Source organism: Terrapene carolina, unplaced genomic scaffold, assembly GCF_002925995.2.
Source record: "Terrapene carolina triunguis isolate 2854851 unplaced genomic scaffold, T_m_triunguis-2.0 Scaffold95, whole genome shotgun sequence".
Classification (NCBI taxonomy): domain Eukaryota; kingdom Metazoa; phylum Chordata; order Testudines; family Emydidae; genus Terrapene; species Terrapene triunguis.
In genome coordinates this window covers 32,124,036-32,138,169 of record NW_020664446.1, presented here as the reverse complement: position 1 = coordinate 32,138,169, position 14,134 = coordinate 32,124,036, and the positions used below count along the sequence as shown (strand labels likewise).

General features: G+C 43.4%; 1 protein-coding gene across 1 annotated transcript; it reads right to left on the bottom strand.

Moving 5' to 3' along the window:
* Nucleotides 1-635: 635 nt before the first annotated feature.
* On the bottom strand, nucleotides 636-12,050 carry SLC35G1 (solute carrier family 35 member G1). Its single transcript, XM_024192633.3, has 3 exons — nucleotides 11,810-12,050; nucleotides 5,594-5,774; nucleotides 636-4,624 (listed from the first exon to the last, which is right to left on the bottom strand). Exons 1-3 carry the CDS (start codon nucleotides 12,048-12,050, stop codon nucleotides 3,865-3,867), a joined length of 1,182 nt encoding a protein of 393 aa, XP_024048401.1. The 3' UTR covers nucleotides 636-3,864.
* Between the last annotated feature and the right edge of the window lie 2,084 nt (nucleotides 12,051-14,134).

The window sequence follows — 14,134 nt, the reverse complement described above, 5'->3', positions numbered from 1 at the left end:
TGGTAAGCCCATCTCATCACGATATGCAATCAGAGGAAGAAGCTTCTATCTATTGCAGAACAACATTTGAGCATTTGGAAGTGGGAAAACATGATTCCAACTTAAGTTTGACAGCAAAAAGCTCATAATTGGCTTGGACTCACATCACTCAACAGTGGTGATACACAAGGGGTTACGCAAACACTATTGGTGCAGTAACTCCCAAAGCCTGTCCAGCACCAGGATACTAGGAGGAAAGAGAACGAGACACTGGACAGGTAGTTTAGTATGCGGGGACTTCAGTTACATGTATATCCCGTTTCTCCCTCATGCACGTTCTTAAAACTGTGGTGCAGAAGTTGGATTTTCTTTAGGGCTTTTCACAACCAAATAAACCCTGGATATGTTGGCCTGCTGTACAGTCACCATAAGACGACTTTTGGGCCACAAGCCTTGAGTATAATTCAGGCAAATAAGGCTCTAAGGTTGTACAGTCCCACTGAAGTCATGGCAGCTGATTTCATTGGATTTTTGCCTAGTAAAATAGCACATGCTCCGGTCAATGCACCAGTAAAAATTTAGTCTTTTGACCCTGCATTTTTGTGCAGGACAACATTTTATTTATTTATATTTTTTTCTATTTAGGAGCTACTGAAATCAGTGGTTACAAGTGTCCCATTGATTTCAATAGACCTTTACATGATAAAAATGTTATGCAATAATATTGCATAATATTCCTTAAGAAAAAATTCCTAAGAAATACAGTACATTTGTCCAATTTAATAAAAACATTTTAAAGGACACTAAAAGATGTTAAACATTAATGCCATGTTTCTAATTTAGAGGTTGGCAAAATAGCACCTGAAATCCTGAGAAATTTGTTGCTCTATAATTCAAAAATGTCTTTCCTGATTAAGACTCTTTTCGGGGGGGAGAGGGAGGAAGAGGAGGAGACTACTTGGGCCAGAAAAATTACCTGACAACTAAGTATATCAGTTAAAACCTGATATAGTTTTAAAGTCTGCAGTGTAAGCGCCTGAAAAAACAGATATTTGAATGCCCAGTATAACTTATTAAAAGAGAAGCATTTTCAGCAGCTACTGCATTTTAAGGCAGTTATTTTAGCCATTTCATAACTATTTTCTTCAAAACTGTCCATAAAATTTAACTTTTTAGCTATAGTTTGAGAAAGAAAAAAAGCATCTAAAATGGGTTTAAAAATAAAATCTATTTTGAGGTGCTTCAAAAACCATACAATTCTTAAAATTATTTACACTATTAAAAATGAATCTGGAAAGGCAAGTTGTAGATGCCTAAAATCATGCTTTATAAACAGGACAAATAAATATATCAGCACTACTAAGTATCACTATAATCAAGGTCTTCCTCTCCATGTTGTTTGAGCAACCACCATCTAAGAGATTTTTAAAATCCAAATGAAGGCATTGCCCTTTTTAAAGAGCAAAAAGTGTTATAAAAGAAATTTGCTTAGCTTGATTCTTAAAGAAAGTAACACAATATAAGCTCTATCTTGCAAGATAGTGAATGCCTGAGACTCCCACTGATTTCATTGGGAGATGCAGGTACCCAGATACTCAACATCTTGCACCATCATGCCCTAAAACATCTTGAGACAACAAAAAATGTGTAGTTCAAACAGACAGCAAAATCAGGTTTATTGTTTTCCTTCTTTCTATACAGGCAATATTGTGAGAAAGTTGGGGAATAATGAGTGTGAATGGTCATGGAGAACCCTAAAGAAATCACATAGCTTTGGACAAAGAAAATTTACTTTGCCAGTTTGCTAACAGATGCTAACAAAGGATTAATGAAAATTTCAGTTTTAAGACTGACTATCTATATCTCATTTACCATAGACAGTAAATTACACTTAAGGTGAAGGTTTGAACAAGAAAACTTGAGAAAAAGATTTGTTCCAAAGTTACTAAACCAATAAACTGTCTTCAGAGCTGCATATTTTCTATACTTAAGTAAATATTCATATACAATAAGACAACAAAACCTCTCTTCAGTAATGCAGGCTACTAAATCATATGCATCAATTTATAATAATTCAGGGGCAATATATCATTCAAATATTTTCAACATAATTTCTACAAGAGACAACCCTCCATAATACTTATGATTCTGTATTGTTGAAACTGGATCAGTTATATTTTCATCTTTTTAAAAAAAGTTTCCTTAATTCCTTTCCCTAGAGTTTTGATCTTGACGTCAACAAAAGCAGCCTCAAGCCCACAGGATATATTCTGATGCAATCTTACACAAATATGGCTCATTTCTTCTAGAAGCATCCTAAAGCACTTTACTAGTGTTATACATGCAGGAATCACTTCACCCAAACCACCGCAGAGTGGAATGCAACAGTTGATTAACAATTTCTCTCATGAAAGTGATGGTACATGTATAAATATCTGTGCATCAAGCTAAGACTATATCCATTATTTTATGTCAGTTTCCACTCACAGGATGTATTCTTGGGTTCTGAGTATAAAAGATTTTCCTCTTTCAGAAAAGAGGAAACAATGTAAATGACTGAAAAACTCCACAGGGCACAGTGTAAAGGGTCTCAACAAAGTAAAAATTAAATCCATCTTAAAAGTCTATTGGACTGAGACCCACCAGTAGATCACAATCCATTTGGGAAACCACTATGTATTATAGTGATCTTCTCTTCCTGCCCATACAACTGGGAAACTGAACTCTATATTTTAACATTACCATAGTCATTGCTATCAAAAGGTCTTCAAACATTAAAGATGACATGTGAGGAGTGCAGGGTACATTTTGTATATTCTCCACTATGACGCTGTCTAACCAGTGCTGTTTGTGGAATCTCTAAATACCTTTCATTGGCTACTGAAACAAGAAATGGGAGGTTTTACAATAAAACATTAAACAACATAACTGCAGCCAAGAAAAGTGCAACTTTTTTTTTTTTTTTTTCACAAAAATACTTTGTATACAAAGTATTAAAAAAATTGAACAGCATTTTGAGAAATCTAAATTAAATACTTAAAAATATAAATAAAATATATTTTTTGCATAGAATTAAGGATAGTGCAACTACAGCATAACATTTTGTAGCATAAGAAATGGTCAATTAACAAAGGGCTATATTAACAACCATTTTCTTTCATCACTGAAATTGTAGCAACTAAAGAAGTAGTAAATCAATGTGACTTGGTCTATTGGGAAAGTCACTTTAAATTAAAAGTTAGCCTCGCATGTCCGTTGTACAGAAGCTGGATTATTTTGTTGTTGTTTCTTTTTGCTGAATGGGGCCCTAACTTCTTGGAGCAAGTGTATTCATGAAACTGTCACTAATCACTTGTAAGATTAAAAATAAAAAACTTGTGTAGAGTTAAGAAAAAATAATTAGACTCCACTGCCTTGCTCCTATTCTATTCAGTTATACCTGTAGTAAGTGAATGCAAACTACAACATTAGAATGATAGACTTTTACTCCCACTTTAAAGATGAGTGACCATACAAGATGTAAGAAGTGGAGAATAAGGCCCAAAATTTTTACGGATCAACACTAGTTTGTGGGAAAGAAAAATATAAGCTTCTGTAGACAGTTACTGCCTGTATAAGATAGCAATCAGGAAACAGAGACAGCAAGATCTGTGAAAATACACCAATGCCTTGCTCAGTATGACACTGAGTAGCATATGCAGAACCAGCTAGTTAAAACATCTGCTATGCTGCTTGAAAGTCAGCTGACTACTTTTCTTGGGGAGAATTTGGTAATAGAGTTAAATAAATGAAATATTTTAAATAAAATATATCTTAATATAAAATATATTTTTCCAAGATTATGATGCTTATCTTTGTTTCTGTGACGAAACAGTGTCTGACTTGCTAGATTTCATTTTCTTTAGCCTTTTTTGAATTTTGTTGCCACTTACGAACGGCAGTTCCAGAGCTACTGGCTACTACACAAAGGGCACCACCCACCGTCCACCAAGTTGGCAGATGATTGAGAAAAAGAATCTGTAAGATAAAAGCGAACACCACATCCATTGTTTTCATTATGGCAACAGGACCAGCCTTCTCTATCTGTAATGCTTTTGTGAGAAATATCTGACCCCCCAACCCTAACAGTCCAATTAATATTAGGAGAAATCTATCTGTACCACAATATGGTAAAGTCCATTCATCTATTACAAACAGTGCTACAATGCATTCAATTAATCCAATTACTGCATAATACCAAATAGACAAAAAATAATTCACAGATTTTCCCATCTTTCTTAATATAACAAAAGTTGAAGCTGTTGATACTGCACTTATAACAGCAGCTATTGTTCCTTTAAGATGATTTGTATAGCTTCCTTCAATCCCTGTAATACTGGATCCAAATAGAAAAGGCGGTCTTGCAATAAGCACCACTCCAGTGATTGTAAAGAGGGTGAAAAGAAGATCCCAAAGGCTGTATTTCTCCTTGAGAAATATCCAGGCTAACAATGATGTAAAAACTGGACTGCTGAAAGTTATAACAGTGGCATCAGCTAGAGGCATTACTTGGAAAGCATAGTAGAGAAGAATCATTGCACCAGAGCCAAGGAATCCTCGAAAGAAAAGAAAAACTCGTTTACCTTTTGGTCCCAAAAAACCTGTTCTGAAAATTAAAGAAAAACAAAGATATAATCACATTGATCTCATTGTCTGATGATTCATAATCAAACATTTAATTAGATTTCACTACATTCATACCCTCAAATGAGGGACTTTTCATCATGAAACTGTCAGAATACCTTAATTTGGCTCTCTGCAGAGATTTTTTTGGATTACTGTAACACCCAAAAGCCTCCATCAGAATCAAGATCCCATTGTGCTAGGCATTGTAGTACTGCTTGCAAAATGACCCCATAGAAAATAATATAAAGAGAAATCCTACTAATCCTTAAAAATAGAAAGTCATATCTCAGAGTTTCAGTGAGGTATTTTTGGAATAATCCCTTCTCCTACTGCTCAGAAGCTCAAAATATTTCATAGAATCATAGAATATCAGGGTTGGAAGGGACCTCAGGAGGTCATCTAGTCCAACCCCTTGCTCAAAGCAAGACCAATCCCCAACTAAATCACCCCAGCCAGGGCTTTGTCAAGCCTGACCTTAAAAACCTCAGAGATGTTTTCTGAATCTCAATGTCATTAAGAAAACAATGCCATTTATTTAGTGAGAAGTTACAAATGTTTCTTGAGACATTTCACTTCTTCAATTAAAGCCTGAATTAAAATAAGACATGCAGTCAGATTTACTCTCCAATTTCGTTAATGATAGCTGTGGATATAATACCGTTTCCCCGAATGTAAGACATCCCCCGAAAATAAGACTTACTTCCAGTTTTGCCTCTCGCTGTAATATAAGGCATCCCCCCAAAAATAAGACCTCCCCGATAATAAGGCCACCCCGGAATATAAGGCCCCGAAGGTCCAGGAAAAATAAGACCTCCCCTGAAAATAAGACCTAGCGCATCTTTGGGAGCAAAAATTAATATAAGACACTGTCTTATTTTCGGGGAAACAGGGTATTACCTACAGAACATTAGGTACCTCACAAGATTTTGTATTCAGACACAATACCTACTTGTAGTATATTAAACCAGGAAGAACAAATGCCATTTGGAAAACACATCGAAATGCACTGATTTCCACTGAATGTACATCTTCAATTTTTTTAAGAAATAAAGAAGCCACTGAGAAAAGGAAGGCAGACAATATGGTATAAAACAGGCCAAGTCCTGGGCAGGTGAATTTCTTCTTTGTTCCTGCAACAGATAATAAATTCCAGTTAGTAACTAATAGTAATTTAGCTAATGGTAGGTTTTTCAGTTGTATTTGAAAATACCATATGATTGTCCAAATGATGTAGTTATATGGGGGAAGCAGCAAGGGGTGGGAAGGCAAAAGAAACAGAGAAAACTACCACTTTTATTCATTGTAAGTACATTCCAAGTCACTTGTGTCCACCACATAGCCCCTTATTAATATTTTCTTAGATATGATGTATAGGAGGTGAAATTCAATACATAATGGCATTACACTCCTTACAAGTCACATTTTATTGTCAGCTCAGGTGGTTTACACTTTTGGCTAATATCAAAATATTTGATTGTAATTTGAGAAATTCACTGCATCAGTGTCCCCAAACTGTGGGGCACACCCTTCTAGGGGGGCATGGAGGAACATTCAGGGGGGCATGGCAAGGCCCAGGCCAGCCCCCACGGGGGGGGGGGGGGGAAGGGAGGGGGGAGTACCACCCAGCCCTGCTCTGCCCCCAGCTGCACTCCTAGCCCCTAACCGCAACTCTGCTCCCAGCCCCACCCCTCACCTCAATCCCCAGCCCTGGCTCCACTCCCGGCCCCAGCCCAGCCCGGCCCCCCACCTTGGCCCCCAGCCGTGGCCCTGCTCCCGGCCCCCTAAACCCTTTCCTGGGGGGAGGGCATGATGTGAAAAGTTTGGGGACCACTGGATTACATGGATCAGTTTCTTTCTGACAACTGCTCCAGGTTCGAGGCTTACAAAATATAACTGGCTGTGAACGTGTACTGGTTCCTGCCAGGTCATGAAACATTGAACCTTAAGACATATATGCCACCTTACTTCATTAAAATTCCAAAGATAAAATCTTTGTTTAAAAAGCCAGTTAAGGTTGCTAACTGACAACAGTTACCTATCACATCATCTAAAAAACCTAAGCACTTAAAATCAAGGAAATGACTCATTAAGTATAACATGAAACTTACATTGTCTACATAAACAAACATTCATTATCCTTAACAAGTATAAAGCAACGCACATTTCATCATAACACAACCTCCTTAAATCTATTCTATGGATTTCTGGAGTTTTGAGGGTTTACCAATATTTTCTTGTAACAGATACTAAAATGGAAAGAGCAACAGAGGGTCCTGTGGCACCTTTGAGACTAACAGAAGTATTGGGAGCATAAGCTTTCGTGGGTAAGAACCTCACTTCTTCAGATGCAAGTCAATGGAAAGATTTTTAATTAAAATAATTTTAAAACTGGTCAAGTGTTCAATTGTCATGGTCTTGTTAAACAGTCCTTGCATCTTTGCCAGTTCTATAGACAGAGGAGTTTCATCCCAGTTTGAATTCATTTGATTCCCTCTTCCAGCTTCCTCCCTTAAGAAGGTCCCTAACTCTGCTTCTTTGCTGGTCTTGAGGCTCCCTGCTACTTCAGGCACCCTTCAGTGACATTTTTCTCTCTTTTCCTGTCTCCCTCCATGTCCCCCAGTGATTCACAAAATGGGAAAAGGGGTGGAGATGAACTGCTGGTGACCTGCAACATGCCTCCAGAGAAAGCAGGATCTCTTTGCAAAATAAGATGAACACTCTACTCACTGAACTGTTAATTGAAGGAAGGTTAGACTCACAAGGGTACAATATCAGCAAGGAGTTCTAATGTCATTAGAAGGGAAAAAATGATTGTAGATATAAAAACGCATAATATGTTATGGTGTTAAGATAATAAATGGAACAGCCACTCTCTAAAGTAGTTAGTTGTGATTAAAGATGTCTCCTCTTAGACAATGGGGGAGACAGGGAGGCTTACAGATCTCATGGAGCAGAAGGAACAATGTGGCAGGACACAGCAGAAGGTTGCCTAACAAGCAACAAAGAATCAAAATAAGGATTTGTAATATTTAATTAAGAAAGTTTGTTCACAACCCATTTTGACCCTCCTTGGGATCATGACTCAAAGGTTAAGAAACTGCTCTATACCATCTAAAACAGGGGTGGGCAAACTTTTTGGCCCAAGGGCCACATCGAGATTGTGAAACAGTATGGAGGGCTGGGTAGGGAAGGCTGTGCTTCCCCAGACAGCCTGGCTCCTGCCCCCTACCACTTCCCACCCTCTGACTGCCCCCCTCAGAACCCCTGACCCATCCAACCCCCCCGCTCCTTGTCCCCTGACCACCCCCTCCCGGGACCTCCCCCATCCAACCCCTCCCCCCGCTCCTTGTTCCCTGACCCCACCCCCTATACAACCCCTCCCCCCCACTCCCTGTCCCCTGACCCCTATCCACACACCCCGCCCCGACAGGCCCCCCGGGACTCCCATGCCTATCCAACCTCTCCCCCGTTCCCCATCCCCTGACCGCCCCCTGCCCCCAGAACCTCCACCCCATCCAACTGCCCCCTGCTCCCTTACTGCTCCCCGGGACCACCCGCCCCTAACTCCCGCCCGGGACCCCAACCCCTATCCAACCACCCCCTGCTCCCTGTCCCCTGACTGCCCCCCAGGACCCTCTACCCCTTATCCAACCCCACTGCTCCCCACCCCCTTACCATGCCGCTCAGAGCGGCAGGACTGGCTTACTGGAAAGCCTGGGAGATGGGCGGGCGCAAGCTGCACAGCCCGGCAAGAGCGGCTGGCCAGAGTGCTCCCCGTGTGGCAGCGTGACTGCGGGGGAGGGGGAACAGCAGAGGAGGGGCTGGGGGCTAGCCTCCCTGGCCGGGAGCTCAGGGGCCGGGCAGGATGGTCCCACGGGCCGGATGTGGCCCGCGGGCAGTAGTTTGCCCACCTCTGATCTAAAGGATGGGATTCCAGGCTGGCCTAATGTTTTCTGACATTGGGTCCAGCTTTAACAGTTCTTAAGATAGCAGACATTAAAATCAGGTTGGAATTGAAGTGGGATAGAGGGAACAGGGAAGGCAAACGATTACCAAAATGATGTCACTTTAAGGTTCAAAATCTCAAGCCGCACTAGAGTGGGAAATGAATGACATTTCCAGTTGATTGCAACATTTGTTTTAGCTTTAATAGCTCATAAGAAAGCAGCCCTTAAAACTGTCACTCATCCCTCTATGCTATTCTGGCACTAGCCCAGGATTTTTAGCAACTGAAGACCAGTATAAAATTTGTAATTGTCCCCATTGTGCAAGTCAGTCAGTCAGTCTCTCTCTGTCTCACACACACACTTGCTTCAAAATTATTGTCTGAGATATTAAATTAAAGTAAGGAGACTCATAGTGACCTACAGCTGAAAGAGGAAATCTAAACCCATGCTGGTCCAGGGAGTGAAGCACAAAAACAGAATATTAAATTCTTATTTCCTGCACGGTAGCATGTTTGATTACTACAAAAAGTAGAAGTCAACCAAAATAATGGGAACCCTGAAGCGAATAGCCCATCAAATTAAAGCAAGAGTTCCCACATCTGGTATAAGCTTATGATTTGAAGAAAACAAAGAAAATTTTCTGGGAACTCTTAGCTTTAGTAATCTATCCAGTGTACTATGCATGTCTGAAAAATGCACTCCTCCATCGTGACCTAACACTGGACTGTCAGAAAAATAAAAAGCTATCAGAGAACACTGGAATTGAAAACAGTGGTATCTCAGATTACCAAAGCAAGAACTTACGAAATAAGACAGTGCTTCTCAATACACTAATACTAATAAAATTAAATAAGACCCTCCCTCCCCACATGAGAATTAAAGTTGTTCAAGTTTATTTTCTTTCAAAGTACATACCAAAAAGAAAGTATGGTAAGGCAACATTCCTACCCAACTCAATAGCAGTCTGCAAATATTAACCACTACCACCATGACACTCAACCACTCCAACAAACATGCTTTCAGTTCAAAAATATCATTGCCTAGCAGCTTGAAAAGCTCTGAGAACTGGGCAAAGAAAGCTTTAAATGACACCTGAGCTTTTTCTACTAGATGTGTAAAGATTTAAACAGAGCAGGTGTTACAGCAGCTTCTAGGGAACTAGTTTCCCTAGTTCTGTTCCCTAATCAGCTCCACTCCCCAGTCCCTTAGACAATCTCCAGCCCTTGTTTTAAGCTCTAGACAGGTACCTCCTGACCCCTGCCCCACTCAGTTTTCTTGTAAACTATGAGCATTTACATTTAATATGTCTAAGTTTCATATGTGTAATTGTTATACTTGCAAAATATGTACAAATAAAAATAATGCTTAGGTTACAAAACAAAACTGAATGGGCAGTTGAGAGGTGGCAAGAGAAGGTAAAGGACATTGACCAAGAATGCTCTCCAAGGCCAGAAGGCAGGGAAGGTCAGAAGAAGAGCTCCTAACCTTCATGTCTTAGGATGCTCATGAGAGAGGAGTTATCTGGCAGACCTAAAGAAAGCTGCAGGAATAAGTTTGTGTCTGTGGACTTCCCAAATTCCAGGAGACAAGCTCGGGACATGGACCCTTGCTTATCATACAGCTCAGTCAGTGAAGCACCCATCTACAGTACTCATATTTTTAAAGTTAAGCACTTGCATAAGTCTTCACAGGATCATGGCTAGAGCCCCATGTTTTTCACAATTGCAAAATAAAATGAAAAACAAAAAATGTATAAAATTAAATAAAATGAAAAATTCCCCCACACTGATGGCTCCTGCCCCACAGGGCTGGGTCTAGCTCCCTGCTCTGGGCATGGGATTTTAGCACCACTCAGCTTTGACCAGGCTGCCCTTTGGTCATCATGATGGGGGGGAGGGGTGAATTTGAGTGAGTGGCACTGTGATCCCATGGGCAGCTTGAGAAACTGGGTGAACCTGGAGAGCAGGGTGAGTGCAGGATCTCCAACCCCCATCCCCAAAGGAAGCAGGACCTGACCCACCCATATGAATAAAATGGAACACACACAAAATCCAAAAAATAAAAGAAAGAAAAAACCACAAGAATTTCATGGGGCTCTAATCAAAATAACCAAATATAAAATGTAAAAATGACCTCACAGACTATCAGAGAAAATAAAGTGAAGTAAAATATCTGTATTACCAATGAGGCCTCATAAGTATGTGGATTTTCCCTCATACTTCTTCATTATAAGCAGAGTATGGTTCAGAAAATATTGCTCACATGGCCAAAGTTCATTGTCCGTTATCTCTAAGTCATTTTAATTTACTCAGCATTCAAAACTGGCACACAAAGTTTACAATCCAAGAACAAATGCCCTCTGCACCGGTTTTCCCCACAAGATAAGCTCTATGGAAGCCAATCTCAGTGCTTGGTAAAACAAAAGCAGACTTTGACGTAAGGGTAAGGCAAGTTCAGTCTTGTTAAATGAACACTAAGCTAGGAACCAGAAATTCCAGGACTTTCTCAGTCTTCTGGACACTCACTTGCTGGGTGGCCTTGGGCAGGAGAGGTCACTTAAGCTTTTTGTGTCCTTGTTTCCCAGCATGTAAAACGGACAGTGATATTTCTGTACCTGTGCAGAATGCTGCGAGGTCTTGTTAGGAGAGGATCCTAATTTAAAGCCCTTTGTTATATAGTGCTAAGGAGAGCTAAGATGGTGGCTCCAAGCAATCTGACTTCACTCCTCTATACTTGTACCTTTAACGAATTAAGACTGTTTTAACCCGCGGGAATGGGACAAACCAGACAGCATGAAGGGAACAGGAGACTTGAGACCAAAATGTCCAAAAGCGGGTAGCTACGTGTCCCGATTCTCAACCGCCGCGTGTCATGGGGGTTGTGGTTGCCCAACACGGTGGAAAGCCGACGTTGGGCTGCTTCCTAGCGCGCCTGCGGGCGAGTGAGCGCTGAGCGCGAAGGGCTCGCTGGCCGTTAGCCCGCGCGAAGGCGGAGGCAGACAGCGGCCGCGCTGTCTCTGGGGCCAGGGGACCGCGCACCCGTCTGCCTGGCGCCCTCGGGGGAGCGGCCGAGGAGCACCGCTTGCGCCCAGTCACCGTGTCGGATGTGCCCTGGTGCCCGCTTCCTCCGCCTGGCAGTGTCCCCCCGAGGGGCGGGGAGCCCACACCGCAGGGCAGGGCACAGCTCCCCTCCCCCGCCAGCCGGGCTCCCCTCCTCACCGGGCGTCTTCCGTGCCCACGGGAGCCTGCAGCACGGCCGGGATGAGGCTGAGCAGCAGCTACAGCCGCCGCCTCCGGGCTCCTGGGCGCCCGCCGCCTCCATGGCGCCCGCCTGGCACTGGCGGTGCTGTCCCGCGCCCCCCGCATCCTCCTCCTCCTCCTCCTCGCTCCGCGGCGGCGCCGGCTCCCGTCCTCCTACGGGGGGAGCAGCAGCGCCGCCGCTACCCAGGTGCCGCACCATGGGGCCGGCTGGGAGCTCCCGCTGGCTCTACGCACTGCTGCCGGCCGGCCGGCTCACACCCGGCTCCCTGCGCCTGCGCTGGCCCCGCCCCGGTACCGCCCCCTGGGCTGGGGTCTGCTGCAGCCTGCGGGAGGTTTGTATTTGCCCCAGTCCCGTCACGGCTTGAGGGGTCGGCTGCGGGGCCCAGCCTCCAAAGCAGGGGGCTCCCTCCTCCCTCAGGTTCCTAATCCTCGCCTGTCCGCAGCCGGGGCGCGACCCCGGTCCCTGGGGTATCCTACCTCCGCATCGCCGCTTCTCAGGAGGCAGGGCCGCCCGAAGCTAGGGGCGAGGGCTGCGTGGCAGAGGTTCCTCTAGCGGTAGTTAACGTGGATTGAATAGGAGGGAGCTGCCTGAGGAGGCAATGCCGCGCTTCCCCCGCTCTCCCTTATGTTCACCCTGGAGCACTGCTGCTGTGCGGTCAGCGCCTTGCGCGCTTCTCTTTAGCTGCATCTGTGATGTTGGCTGGCGCAGAAGCCTTAGCTGGCAGCTAGGGTGATCACGTCCATTTCAAGGTCTTAAAGCAAAACTATGAAAAATGAGGCAAAGCTTATTTTTGAGGGGCAGCCGGCAGCGGCCTAGGCAGCAACATGACAGCTGAGAGTCTGCACAAATGTTTAACTGAGATAATAGTTTAGCTGTCACTTTCTGGTCTCTCTCAGTCTGCCACTGTCACTGTGCAAAATCTATCAGGCACCAACTAATCCAGTTTCTGCACCAATTTATATGGCAGGCATTTATTTCCACTGTCTCATTAAAAACTAATTGAATCATACCACTGAACAATGATCTCAGCAGTGACGATCATCTTTCAGCATTCAAAAGTGCTTTTATCTGGCTGAACATGTTCTTGTGCATAAAGGTGTCCACCAACATCATCAGATAGTTTCCTCTCCTGACACTGCGCTTGCAATTAGGCAGCATTGGGAGTGAACACACATTTCTACCCAATAACAACATGTTTAAAAATTACTTTGGTGCAGATCTACAACAGTATTTGCTCCTAACTTCCATTGATTTCAATGGAAGTTAGAAGCCTAAATACCGTTGTGGATCTGGGCCTTTGGGACAGACCTTTTTTCCTCTGTCCTCCCCCCCCCCCCTCCTTTCCCAAATAGAGAGAAAAGAGCAACTCATGTTCAAGGAAGCCTATGAACAACCCATCTAGCAGCAGAACATAAAGCCACATCCTGAACTACTAAATAACCCAAGAAACCAGAAGAAATCATAGGTTGAAACACTACAAATCAATCTGTGGCAACTGATGGACAAGGAAAATGGGAGAACATTGTCATCTATGGAGCATGACACAAAAAGGCACAAGTGGGAAAAGCACTAAGCTAATTTGTTAAAGGACATATTCAGCACCAACCAGTATGGGAACCCCAGTGCAACATCAGACACCCCTACAGCAGCGGGATCTTCCATTCCCACTTTGGCAGAACTCCAGGCAATATAGGCTTGATTTTGAGATGGGCACCCAGTGTATTTTAATGAGAGCTGCAGATGGTTGACATCTCTTAAAATCAAGCTATATGGCCCTGATTCAAAGCAGGAAACCTGCAACCCAATCCAAACCCAATGGGGCTCAACTACAAGTGTCAGGTTTGGGTCGGAAAACCACCCAACCCTCTTGGGCTTGAGTCGGCTCTCCTACTTCTGCCTGTGTGTTCTGCAGAATTAAATGTGTCAGTGAGTCACAGCACTTCTCACTCTGCAGCACACAAAGCACAGCTGAGGGCAATGGCCAGCAGGCACAGGACTTTCAGAAGCCATAGGTGCTGGAACTAGAGGTGTGGGGGGTGCTTCCACATCACCTGCATTGAAGTGATTTCCATTATAATACAGGGCTTACAATTTGGTTCAATGGCTCTCAGCCCCTCCCCCCCCACTATAAAAATTGTTCCAGCACCCCCGGCAGCAGCCAATGCACACACCCACTGCTGCGCTAAACCAACAGGCAGGGGGGTGGTGATGGCACTGACTCAGGTTCAGGGTGAAGGGTTAGGTCGAAAATGACTTGGTTGGATGAGCTTGGGTCCAGTTTA